General features: G+C 34.4%; 2 protein-coding genes across 2 annotated transcripts; one reads left to right on the top strand and one right to left on the bottom strand.

Moving 5' to 3' along the window:
* The first annotated feature begins 1,182 nt into the window (after positions 1-1,182).
* LOC142607228 (B3 domain-containing protein Os05g0481400) lies at positions 1,183-5,164 on the top strand. The gene is made up of 8 exons (XM_075778650.1): positions 1,183-1,343; positions 1,563-1,671; positions 1,842-1,907; positions 2,011-2,106; positions 2,469-2,530; positions 2,612-2,771; positions 2,899-3,105; positions 4,365-5,164. Exons 2-8 carry the CDS (start codon positions 1,594-1,596, stop codon positions 4,770-4,772), a joined length of 1,077 nt encoding a protein of 358 aa, XP_075634765.1. The 5' UTR covers positions 1,183-1,343; positions 1,563-1,593; the 3' UTR covers positions 4,773-5,164.
* A 4,974-nt stretch (positions 5,165-10,138) lies between these two features.
* On the bottom strand, positions 10,139-12,559 carry LOC142606628 (large ribosomal subunit protein uL16-like). The gene is made up of 4 exons (XM_075777944.1): positions 12,402-12,559; positions 10,998-11,499; positions 10,547-10,628; positions 10,139-10,407 (listed from the first exon to the last, which is right to left on the bottom strand). The coding sequence occupies exons 1-4, from the start codon at positions 12,409-12,411 to the stop codon at positions 10,327-10,329; spliced, it is 675 nt and encodes a 224-aa protein (XP_075634059.1). The 5' UTR covers positions 12,412-12,559; the 3' UTR covers positions 10,139-10,326.
* Positions 12,560-13,345: the final 786 nt, after the last annotated feature.

Below are 13,345 nucleotides of genomic sequence, written 5' to 3'. Positions count from 1 at the left end.
CATTTAAAATTTAAATCTCTCGTTCTCCAACTATTCACTTGTTTTTTACATACTAAAAAAAGAAAACGAAATAAAAGAAACCCTATCTTATAGTCATCTGACCCATTTTTTATATGTGCTCAATAAGAGCATCTACATTGGTGGAACTATTTTTTTTAGCTATTAGACATTACAAAAAACTATTTTTATCTATTTTACATACTCACTTTACAAAACATCTAATATCAGTGGATCTATTTTTGCTTTCAATACAATAAAATAATATAAACACTACAATAAAATAATATATCTACTACAATAGCAGGAGAACACACAAATATCAAAAAAATATATAAAAACAAAAAATATAAGAATAAAAGAATAATAATAATGTGAATGCACAAACAATATATAGTAGTGTGAACGCTATATAAAAAAAGAAAAAAAAATAATAAAAGAAGTGTGAACATGCAAATAATAGGAGTGGGAAGAAGAGAAATAAGAAAAAAAAAGAATAAAAATGAGTAAAATAATCAAAACTAGCGCGAACACACAAATAAAAAAAATATTTCTTTTACCTTTCAACTACTGTATATGACTATTTTTTTTTTTTTTTTAACCTTTTAACTATACACTGTAGCTAGAGCCAAAAAATATAACTTTGGCTCCACCGTTGTGAGGGACAGTTTAGTATTTGGTAGTACTAAGAGCATCCACAACAGTGGAGCTAAAATTTTAGCAATTTAGCTCCACAAAAAATTACTTTATCTATTTTACCTACTCATTTTAAAAAACATGCTGCAGCAGTGGATCTATTTTAGCTTTCAACACAATAAAATAATATAAACATCACAATAAAATAATATATCTACTACAATAAAATAATATATCCCACTACCCAAAAAATATTCAACCATAATTTAATTGGAAAGGTGAATAAAATTTTGTTTTTATAGCTCTCAGCTACGGTGCTCATGTATTGATACATGAGCACTATAGCACTTTAGCTAAATTTTTTTGTTTTACCTTCATTGCTGTAGAAGGATTTTTTGTGTTTGAGTAGAGCTAAAATAGCTATATAGCTATTTAGCTCTACAGCTACAATTGCTCTAAATAGTTATATTGCTATTTTTAGAACCGCTAATGCGGAAGCTCTAATGGCATCAAGACCCAAACAGACCCGGCCCGACACGACAGGTCCGACATAGGACGCGTCAAAACTCAAAAGGGTTCAAAGCAGTAATTCAAAATTCAAACGCCCGCCTTGTTCTCTCACAGTCTCACAGTCTCACTGAACGTTTGAGCCAAAGAGCTCAAAACTCACTAGGAACCTTTCATCTCTATCCTTTTGCTGCTTATTCCAGGTAAGTTTTCTTCACTATATATATATATACACGCGTGTGTGATGTTTAAGGATTTAGATTATTTTACACTATGATTCTGCGGCCTTTCAAAATAACCCAACTTTTGTTTTCCTTTGCGCTTTTGCAATTGCTTTCCATGTAATAGATTTTCAAAAGATTACATTTTTCCTCGTATGTGTTTCCCAAGGATTTAAAAACAAAAAGAATCCTTTATTGAAGGTCTGGTCTTTTGGAACACTTGCTAGCAAACATGGCAAAGACTTGCATCGATAACTCGTATGAAGCACTTCGCAACCAACGACTTGAACTCAACAAAAGGAAATTTGAGGTCCACCCCATTTCCTATCTCTTTTTACCAGTAATGATTTGATAATTTGATTGATATGATATGACTGCCAAACTTGTAATCAGATAAGACCCTGCATTTCTCTTTCAAATACAACAACAACCCATCTTTAAAGTACTAGTATAAGTCACTTTTTACTTCTTTTTTTGAAGGATTTGGGAATTTTAAGGATTTCAAAAAGTTTGGGTGAGCTAACAAATTCTGAGAAGAAGTACCAGGTAAATTTGACTTCTTTTTTCAGCAAAAAGATTGAATCTTTGTTTATTTATCTTTGGTTACATTTCTGTATCACTTAAAAAAAAAAAAAATTTAATGGTGCAGCAACGTCTTCCAAAACTGAAATCGAAGACTACTGTTGTATCAGAACCAAGGCGCTCTTCCCGTGCACGTAATCCAGTTCCTTCATATCGCGATGAAGTGAGTAATAATAATGTTTTATGTGATCAAGAGTGAGTTTTTTATATCAAGATACTAGATGGAAATTGGATAAGAGATAGTGGGGTGCAGGGATGTAACTTGTTACTGCTCTTATGGTACACTTTGTTTTATGACACCAATGATAAATGTTGAACAATGACACTTATTATCAAACACTAGACAATAGATATGATAATGGGCTCTATAATGGGGCTAACACAATCTAACAATTTTATTTGATGTTTGACATTATAATTATAGGTTACACTGCACCCACTCCCACTTTTCTCTTATGGATTTCTGAGTGTCTTAATCTAACCAAACATATTATTAAGAAAAGGACCTTTCTATGTCAATTACAGATTGACATAGGCATTACACATCTGCGGAAGAGGTCGAGGTCGAGGTCAACGTCATATGGAAGGTGGGTTTGATTATATTGTAGAACCAATCTTACTGCTCTAGATTCCCTGAATATGTTGGCAATAATGTTGTGGGATTTCAGCTATCTTGCAAGGCCAATAGAGGAAGTCAAAGAAGCAACTCCAAGACAAAGACAACGTGCCATGGAGGCTGCAGTGGAGCTCCAAAACAATCTTAAGTCTGAAAATCCATCTTTTGTCAAAACGATGGTTCGGTCTCATGTTTATAGTTGTTTTTGGTTGGTATGTTATGACAAAGGAAATTTTCATTTTAAGATTATGGTCTTGTCTTCAAATCTTAACTATGCTATATTTAATTTATAGACCTTGTAATGCTTAGTTGAATGGTACATTTTGCTCTTATAATTAGGGCCTTCCTTCTAAATTTTGTGAAGATCATCTTCCAAAAACATTGTTCGATATGGTATTAGAGGATGAAAGTGGTGTGGAATATGAGGCTAAATACATTGGTGTAAGAACTGGGCTTAGTGGTGGTTGGAGAGCGTTTGCATTGGAACACAAGTTGGATGATGGTGATGCCCTGGTATTTGAATTGATTGAACCAGCAAGGTTTAAGGTAGTCTTATTAATCGTTGATGCACTTGTAAGGGTGACATGCTTCTATTTTACCATTCATTAATCATTACCTGATTTGTATATATGAACAGCTCTACAACACACTAATGAGGTAATATGCGTTTACCACCCCCCCACACCACAAGCCACTACAAGGGGAAAAATGAAGAAGGAAAAATAGGTAGCATATGTGCTCAATTAAAGCAATAACTTATTTGGATATTATTCATAAGTATCCAGATGAACGCTATAAACTATAAGCTTAAACTCTTGGGAGGTTTATGCCTACATGTGTGAGACAAAATGAGGTGCATGCCACATTATTTGAGTCCTTAGTATATGTTTGAGTCATTTACCTGTTAGGACAAATTATCAACCTAGTGCTATTCTTTTATGTTGTCTTGCATCACCAAAGCAACTAGGAAGCACGAATGCTTCAAACTTTCAGCCATATCCTTACAGGACATGTATCTGATATGGATACCCTAGGAAGATAATTCTTTAACTCTTTAATTTTTCTCTCCTCTTTGTTACTCACTCCCTATGAACCTAATATCATTTTAGTTAGTAATTAGACATATTTTATGCTTTTCAGCATCTGTTGTTTTTCTTTTAAACTAAATTTAGCATAACATGTACTTACAAAAGATTTAATTATTTAAATATTAATTAATTACAGTATTTATGCCATTCTGTATCCTAAATTTTTTAAGGATTGTTGTATTACCGTTTCTGTATGGGTGCATCCTAGCAACTTTAATTTCATTCTATCCTATGGATTGTTTAGTGGAGTACCATGGAGTTATTCTTGAACTCATCATAAGCTACAAATTTCCATCTAGATTTGTTGTATTTAGGCCAGAATTTCAGCAGGATTTTGTGCTTTTACAGTATATAGTTAACTTTCTTTTACTTTTTCTTTGTCATACTTGTCATAATTAGGTAGATCCTGTCACAGTTTGATTCCAATTGTTTTCATGGTGGACAATGTCTGCACTAAATATGCATGAAATGATATAAATGTATATAGGATCTTAATTGTTCCCATTCATTGTTTGTGCAAAGTATATTCAGAGTCGGCATTTCCCATTTCAGTTTTGTCCATTTTAAATTTTAAGTGAACATAATTATAAGTTGTGTAAGTGCAATTTCTGTGTTTTTTTTTTTTTGGTGCTATATCGTTCCATATTTATTTGTTCATTTATTTTTGGCTATTTGGTTTAAAGACCAAATAATGAATATGTTGTATAACTAATGCAGATATACATAATTAAAGCATTTCCACTTTCAATTCAAGAAAAAATTGAGGATACTGTGGACAAAGAAGAAATTTCAGCTACTAAAAGGAAATCAAAGGCCAGCACGAAGCTTGACTTGCAACCAATTCAGACACGAAAGTCAAAGAAAGCTATGGTACACGCGAGTGATGACTTGGCAAGTCCTCAAAAGCTCCAACCAGACAGTGAAACAGATAGTGGAGACAAATCACGAGATGAAAATCCAACTAAGAAGAATGAAAGTGTTTCTCAAAATTTTCAAAAGAAAGGCCAATCAGTTGACAGTAGTGAATTAAAGAAGGTTAAAATAGATGAGAATAGTAATGGATGTGCTTTGCAGAAGCGTAGAAAGAAACCTGCTCCAAAGCTTCTGCGAAGAAAAGCATATTAGGAGAGGTAAAATAAGCTTTCAGTATTTTATTCTAGTATGCCAAGTCAAGAACTTCAACAAGTTAGGAGATTATATTATAATATTAACAAAAGAGTTGGCTTCTTTTTGCCTATTAATATGATGCCAAGCTCTGAGTTTTGAGTCTTAATAGTATTTTAACCATGTCCTAGACTTTAGATTGACAGTTAATGATGGAATCATGTTCTTGGCATACTATTTGAAAATTGCTTGAATGGAGTTAGAAAATGTGTAATTATATTGTTATCAAATGTTCAAAGACATATCAATAGTGGATCTTGTGTCTGCTTTTATGGTTTAATGCCGGAGTGGAAGTTCCCATCTTTTCCTCTCAACAAGGAGTCATATAATTTAAACTTTTATTCTTCACTGTTGACACTTAATAGTAGTGCATATAAGATAGTTCTAGTGGCTCTATAATCGCTGAGCTTGATAAAAAAAGTGATGGATTTATGGTGACAGTGGCTTTATACTTTTATACTAAGCTTTCCTAGTTTCCTGAAGGCATGTGAAGGACAATGGGTTAAAAGGAGGTATATTTTGCTGTCAGTTTGATGCGGACATCACATCTTAAACTTAACTCAGGACTTGGAGGTTGGAAATAATATTCTACCTTTTTGACTTGTCTGGTTTATCCAATTCAGTCCCTGAATTCTTGAATATTTTTGGTTCTTTTTTATTTTTGATTTAACTTGAGATTTCTCTTTGCTTTTTCCTTCACTTGATTTTTTTTTTTCTTGATAGGTCCTTCACTTGATTTGGTTAACAATAAAACTAGCCCAGAGTGTTTCACAATTTTGCTTGCAACTGCTAATATTGACTTGTTTGGATTGGTGAATAATAAAATGGTATCAATATTGGGTCCATGTAAGCATGTTTTTTGAATCTAAAAAGACATCAATGGCAAATTAATAATATGTTTGGAGACCGTGGCCTCTAGGAAAATGAAGGGCCTAATAGCCTAGTTCATCTTACTCACCTGTAAAAAAACTTTTGAAGTATCTGAGATCTTTATTTGCACATCAGGATAAAGTTTTCTTGCAGCCAGCTCTAATGCTCTAGTAACCCATACTAATTTGTTTTTAACTTCAAACAGAAACATTCCCTCAGGAAAAAAAGAAGAAGGTTCAAACAGAAACATGCCTCCTCTCCTTCATCTCCTTTATGTTAAATGGATGAGGAGATTGTATAGGATCTCTTTTGTTGTATTATAACGTCTTTCTTGTGAATGGGCATTGGAGGCATGGATGCTAGAAATTTTGCCTACTATGTCAAAGAAGTATTTAGAGGCTTTGGAAAATTTAGACCTCCTGTTGATAGAATTAATAAATTTCAAAGCCAAGTTAATTAGATCTATTATAAATAGTCATTGGTTAAACAAATAAACATCAATATCATGCACATCGTAATAGTAAATAAGATAATATATGAGGACCCATAAAAACCGATGAAATAAACTAGGTTCATAATAAAAACCTAGAGGGAAACCTTCCAAAAAAGCATCTCACTATAGTAAAGAGAAATTTAGTGTCTGATTGGTAGGAGGATTTTTGTTTTTGTTTTCAAAACAATATAAAAACAATTTTCAAAAAATTGAACTTGAAACTAGTTTTCAAATAATAATTTTTATATTATACGTGTTTGGTTCCCACTTTTAAGAACAATTTTCAAAATATTAAAAACAAAAAATAATTGTTTGTAAGAGCATTTCTATTTTTGAGATTTAAAAAAAAATTACGAAAAGTAATGTGTAGAATGTATAGATTACTTTTTTTTTTTGGATAATGATAAGGGAATAGAGCTCATTATGTACTTATTTTATTTTTTTATGATAAGTTTCAAATTTGAAATGTGAGAATTTTTTTTGTGATAAAGATAAGCTCTTTAATTTAAGAGATAAAAAAGTTTGGGCAAATATGTAGGGTTCACTTTTTAAAGTTTATTTAAAACTATGTCATTAGAACATTTTCTATATGTACCCTTTAGTCGTTTTCAAAGTTCTGTTATAAACCAGGAAAATAGGATACCGTTTTTTGAAAACTGTATTTAGAAGATATCAGCCAAATAATAAATTCAAGTGTAGGACCTTTTATTTTATGAATTGCAAAACAAAAAACTATATTTAAATACTCATACTAAACATGCCCTTAAGATCTAGTACAAAATCTATCTCTAAACTTAGTAAATTAACTTATAGCAGAAATCTTCTACCATTTCAGAATCTTTGAACTCTCTACAATCACAATTGGAACCTCCAATTAACTTCAAGAATTTTTTTTAAGGTTTTCTTCACAGCAACAAGTCTGTAGTGTTTGCTATGGCTTTAGCTTTTTCACTAATCAATCTTCACGTTTACTTATAAAACTCTTTGGAATGGTGAATTAGAGAAAACTTAGTTACAAAAAACCCTAGCCGAATAAATAGAGTGTTTGTCTCTCTAAACAGTCTTCTAATAAATGGCTTTTAATGTTCTTTAAATATCAGTTCAAATGAATAAGTTATAGGCTTTTTCACTATGCTGATTTTTTGCTAATTTGCGAAGCTCGATGTATCGAGCTTCTATCAAGGAGGCAGTAGGTTTCGAGGAGGTATCGAACTTCGATCGAGGTATATGCTGAAAATATGCTAAAAATGCATTTTTCTTGAGCAAACTTTGCATCTTTAACTTAATCTTCAATTACAACTTTAAGACACGTCAAAACTCAATAAAAGACACATAATTTGGCATGATTTGACAATACCAAAACACATGACCCTAAAAGGGTTTTTAGCACACTGATTTGTGTTGACTCACTGGACTGCCATCGAGTCAATCGAAGCACCATGGAGAGCTGTCCAAGATGCACGGCTTGGCGTTGGCACCAAACCCACCATTCTGATTGACAACTAGTGTAGTTGTCGATGACAATATATTTTTGGATTACATTGACAACTAAACTAAGGGTCCGTTTGTTTCGACAGTAAATCACTTCCGGAAAATATTTTCAGCATTTGTGGGTGTTTGGCAACACCTGAAAATTTGGTCAAACGGAAAATGAAATCAGTTGACCGGAAAATAAACCCTCCCCACCCGGAAAACGTTTTCCATGTCTATTTTACCTTCAAATTGAAATTTTCCAGAAAATTATTACACAGAGCACGAAGAGAGAGAGAGAGAGCACGAAGAGAGAGAGAGACAGAGCACGAAGAGAGAGAGAGAGAGCACCCAGACCGCGCCGGCGAGATCGCGCCTTCGCCTTCGCCATCGCTGGGCCGCGCGATCTCGCCTTCGCCATCGCCAGTCGCCGCGCCGCGCGATCTCGCCTTCGCCATCGCCAGTTGCCGCGCCGCGCGATCTTGCCTTCGCCATCGCCGCACCGCGCCGGCGCGAACTCCCCTTTGCCATCGCCAGTCGCCTCTCTCTCTCTCTCTCTGTCTTCGTTCTATCTGACCGGATTTGGTTTTTGATGATGAGCTTTTTTTTATTTTTGGGTTTTGTTGTGCTTCATTGAGAAAATTTGATGAGTTTTTTATTTTTTGGGTTTTGTTGTTCTAGATCAGGAAATGATATTTGTTTGGAAGTTGAGAAAATGTGAGAAAATGTGAGCAACAAATACAAAATGTATTTTCTATAATATTTTCAAGATGACAACCAAACACCTGAAAATATTTTTCAAAGTATTTTTTCAAATGTTACCAAACACCTAAAAATATTTTCTTTTCCCGAAAATATTTTCAGCTGAAATCATTTTACACCCGGAAACCATTTACTGCCGAACCAAACGCAGCCTAATAGTATATATTACACACACGTATTATAAAATACATAATTTTAAAATCTCTCTCATGTGAGGGCGCTCAGTGGCAGCCGATGACCACATTGACGAAAATCGCCACTGATGTTGCTAGAAAACCAATCCAACGGGCTACAGCACAACAGCCTTTCACATTTTTAGGAGACTTACACCTTTGAAGCAGTCCAAAAACCCCTCCCAAAAATCAGCCAAACCAGCCAATGAACGCCCCCAAAAATATAACAGGGATTTCCATTATTGCAGTCACCATCGACTGAGTATTCACAGCAAACTCTCCAATGAGTTTCAGCAGAAAGTGGCATACGTATGTTGGCACATTTGGAAGGCAAGAAACGACGTACTAGAAAAGAAATTACCTCCCAAGAGACACAAAAAAATGTCATGCAAATTCCTTATGTTGCACACAATTTAGCATCCAAAGCTATGGTCAGTGGCCTACAATAACATCTCAAATTTCGGATGAGGTTGGCTCAAGTTATATGGTAGAGAAGAATATTGATTTGTCTAAGGGCAAAACTTAGATATAGTACTTAGATGTTCTTTAAATTCTCTTCTTAAAATTCAGTAATGTAATTACTTAAATAAAAATACACTTTAATCTCATGATAAAAAAAAACTACATTTGACTGAATTTTAAGAGAAAAACTTACATTTTACTTAAGTTTTATCCTTTTCCTTATTAGTCCAAGACTGATTTGAAGATAACGTTCTCCATTTGGTTTAGGTGAAAAAGGGGTTTAGGTGAAAAAGGGTTTTACATTGAAAATTCAATGCATCATATCATCGAAGATAAAAGATGTGAAATTTGCCTAAAAAGATGTGAAATTTGCCTAGGCAATCCAATCGATTCAAATAAACTTTCAACTAGGCGTGTGAAATTTACCTAGGCGATCCAATCGATTCAAATAAACTTTAACTGGGCGATCCAATCGATTCTCGTTTGGCATATGCTAGTTTGGCATATTCCAATCAATTCTCCTTTTGTTTCATCTTCATATTTCAAATTCCCTGTTCATGAAATTAGTTCTTGTAGAAACCGTGAATATGTGAATATTTTCGGTTTTACGTCTTTTGTGCCTCTGCACAAAACAAGTGTTGATGATACAATCATGATCCCAATAATGACCATAACTTGGTAGTTTAAACTTCCAAGAAACTGAGTGTCAAACTCATCAAGATTCATTTGATTGTCTGCTAAAAACATTACAGATAGCAAATTTGACAACCCAGTGGGTTAAAGAATTAGGGAGAGACTTGTGTCCAGTGATCAATTCCATTGGACATGCTAGGATACGGACAAGTGTCCGCATCTCAACATGTCCAATGGAATTGGCTACTAGACACAAGCCCAACCCAATGAATTATCACTTCTTGAAAATCCGTATTCAACACTATTATGCTGAAAAACTGAGCAAAAGAACAAAATCCACATAAAGGAGGGATATGTTTTGACAATAAAATTAAAAAGAATGATAAGGTGTAGAAACAGTTTGAAAGATTTCAGAGAACTTTAACAAAACATAAGAAGCTAAATAATGCCAAGAACACAAAGGCTAAAGAAATTTACGAAAATGAATTATTCCAAACATTAAAAAAACTTTGTAAATCCACAAAACAAACACATCCAAAAATACCTAATACACAATCCATTACAAAAACAAAAGAGGTACTTCAGATACCTTCTATAACACCGATCAAAACTTAAACAGTAATGCTTTTCACTTCTTAGGCAACAGTATATCCTAGGCAGTAGTAGTAGCAGCCTCGGGCGCGAATGCTTTTCCTGGTTTACGATTTGCCAAAGGTCCATGGCATCCAAGATACTGCAAGATTGACAAAACGTCGTTGGGTCCAGAGCACCATGACAGTTACAAGATTAAAATGTAAGAGAAACGCATCCACAAACAAAACCACTAAAATTTCAAGGAAAAATCATAAGATATTAATTTAGCGAAGACAAACCTTGGCATTGACACCATCAGGCATAATACGATTCTCTTGTTTCAACTTCAGATACTCGGTACGGCTGAACTTAGTGAAACCCCTGAAAATTTCAGCATATAAAAGAGTAAGGTGCAACTGTGGAGTTCTATGGCAGCAAAAAGGTGCACATATTGAATAGGGTGCAGAAACTTAAACATATTGAACTAAAACACCTACAAAAAACCCTATCCCAATAAAGATGTAGCGACTCCTAAGACCAAAAAAACACTTGCAGAAAAAAGGAGTGATCAAAAGAAAAAAGAAACTGTAGAAGTGAAGATAGATATAATTAAATACTAGAAACTAGAAAACACATGAAATATAACTGAGTGATAAAAGTGATACACTTCTTTCCTAAGAAGATCATCCTAGTGGACCAATAGTGCTTAAAAATAGCAGTTCAAAACTGATAATGAAAATGTCTGCATACCATTTCCTGCTGACAATGATCTTCTGACGACCAGGGAACTTAAATTTTGCACGTCGTAGAGCCTCCTGTGCATGAGGGCTGTTGCTGTCCTTGCAACGAACAGACAGAAGAACCTGACCAATGCTCACCCTCGCACAAACGCCTTGTGGTTTCCCAAAAGCACCCCTCATACCAGTCTGAAGCCTATCAGCTCCTGCACATGAAAGCATCTTATTGATGCGCAGGACATGGAAAGGATGCACTCTGACTCGCAAATGGAAGGCATCTTTCCCAGCAAATTTGGCCATATATTTGTTGCATGCAATACGTGCAGCCTCAAGAGCTTCACTGGAAACATTCTCTTTTTCCCAAGAGACCAAATGAACACAAAAGGGGAACTCATCCACTCCTTTCTTTTTCATTCCTACATCGTAAATCCTGATCTTGGGGTCAGGTACACCACGGCAATACCGTGATTTTGGGTATGGCTTATTCTTGATCTGGCGATAACACCTAGCAGGTCCTGTAAAATAACAAATTTAACAGCCATTAAAGGCTAAACAAGGGAAACATCCAGAATCTATTTCCTTGCATCCTAAAACTCCTACAAATATTTTGACACTCAAACTATTCAGATTGGGAAGTATCAGAAATATGCTACAAAAAAATGAAAAATCTAATGACACTAAGAGGACATCAATCTATATATTAAGTGAATGGACATTTGAAAAATTACCAAGGCAATGCTAAGAGTGAAAAAAAGCACAAAAAGCAGAAGCCTAAATCATATTACATCATGCATAGTTACAAATTAAAATCCTCGTAGATTGTGCTTATAATTTTTCCCATTTATAGATTACAAATACCCCAATCAATAAATTAAACAAGAAAAGAAATACAGAGCAAGGGAGTCCAAGTACCAATCGATAACAATAATCATCTAAAAACTTAATATTCCACTTACATACGCTACGGAACTAAGCTATCTTAATGTTCTCACAAATCCCATTTTAGTTTCACAACTGAACAATCTCACCAACTCCAATAACAACGAATCAAATCTCCTCTGGTTTACATTAACCCAACATAAACTTAACACTCAACAGGATTTCTACATAGTGGCCAAGACTTTCTTTCTCTGTCTTTAAATTCATATAAAAATGAAAAATGGGATTCTAAGAAGAAAAAAAAACAAAAGATAACCCATCTAAATTCATTTGTTCAACTAAGTACCTTAAAAAAACCAATCCTTGACAAATAAACAAAACAAAAAAGAACATATTTAGCGACATATAGACACAAATGCTAATGTAGCAGAGATTCAGAGAAGTAAAACACAGGGACCATTTCCTACATTAAAAACCACAGCATAACATGTAATAACAAGCTAGAAGTTTGAGAAATCTCAAGGACATATAGACATACTCCTCCCCATGGCGAAAGGTCTGAGCTGAGTCTGCGGCAACGAGCTAATAAAACCCTAAAATAAACAGAGGAGGAGGAAGAAATGGTTCTGGGGTTTATCTATATATACACAATGAAGAAGAAGCTGACTTGTTTTCTGGGTAAAACCCTAAATAGTAAATACGTGTGGGCATGCGTCAGATTCTTATAGCCCACTTTAGAATTTGGATACATAAACACGGCTTTGTCCAATTTGATAATTACTACAGCCTAGCCCAGCCCAACCACGATTGTTTTCAACTCTGTTACCTTCTTGGACCCGTCTCTATTTTTTTTTATTTTTTTATATTTAAATTTGGGCCTAGGTTGGACCACCAACTAGTTTTTAGATATAGTCTTTTACTTCTTTGCCAAGGTTTTTGTTAAGGAGTGAAAGAGGTGTCCAAACCGAGTTTTATAATCTGATGAGACAGTTCTAATCTGGTACGAATGGTGGCTACATTCAGACGTACCCCACTTCTCTAATTTGCCTATGTTTTGACATTTTTGTCACCTACTTTCATGCTATGGGAAATTAAGGCCTACTAGCACATCGCGGCTTATCCCTTAACAAAGAAAAAAAAGATAAGAAAGGAAGAAAAAGTAGTGAGTGAACTCGTATCATCAAAATTCTTGCATAATTATTGTAGTCCAAAATAAACAAGAAATATGTATTTAAAAATAATTTGTGTAGTTAAAAGACATTTTGGGCGCTTGTCTAGGTGCCCAGGTGAGGCAAGATGCCATAAAATCGCCTCAAAGGCACTGAGGCAAGGCATCTTTGGCAAGGCGCTTGCCTTTGGAGCCTAGGCGCTTGCCCATTTTTTTTTTATTAGGCAAGAGGTGAGAGCCTTAGTAAATTTTGGCTTTTAAAGCCACTAATTGCATGTTTTGTAAATTTAAAGAGCTGCAAGGTTGGTTTTAAA

This window comes from Castanea sativa, chromosome 8, assembly GCF_040712315.1.
Source record: "Castanea sativa cultivar Marrone di Chiusa Pesio chromosome 8, ASM4071231v1".
Lineage (NCBI taxonomy): Eukaryota > Viridiplantae > Streptophyta > Magnoliopsida > Fagales > Fagaceae > Castanea > Castanea sativa.
The sequence above is the reverse complement of the archived record's forward strand: the minus strand, read 5'-3'. Positions and strand labels throughout refer to the sequence as shown.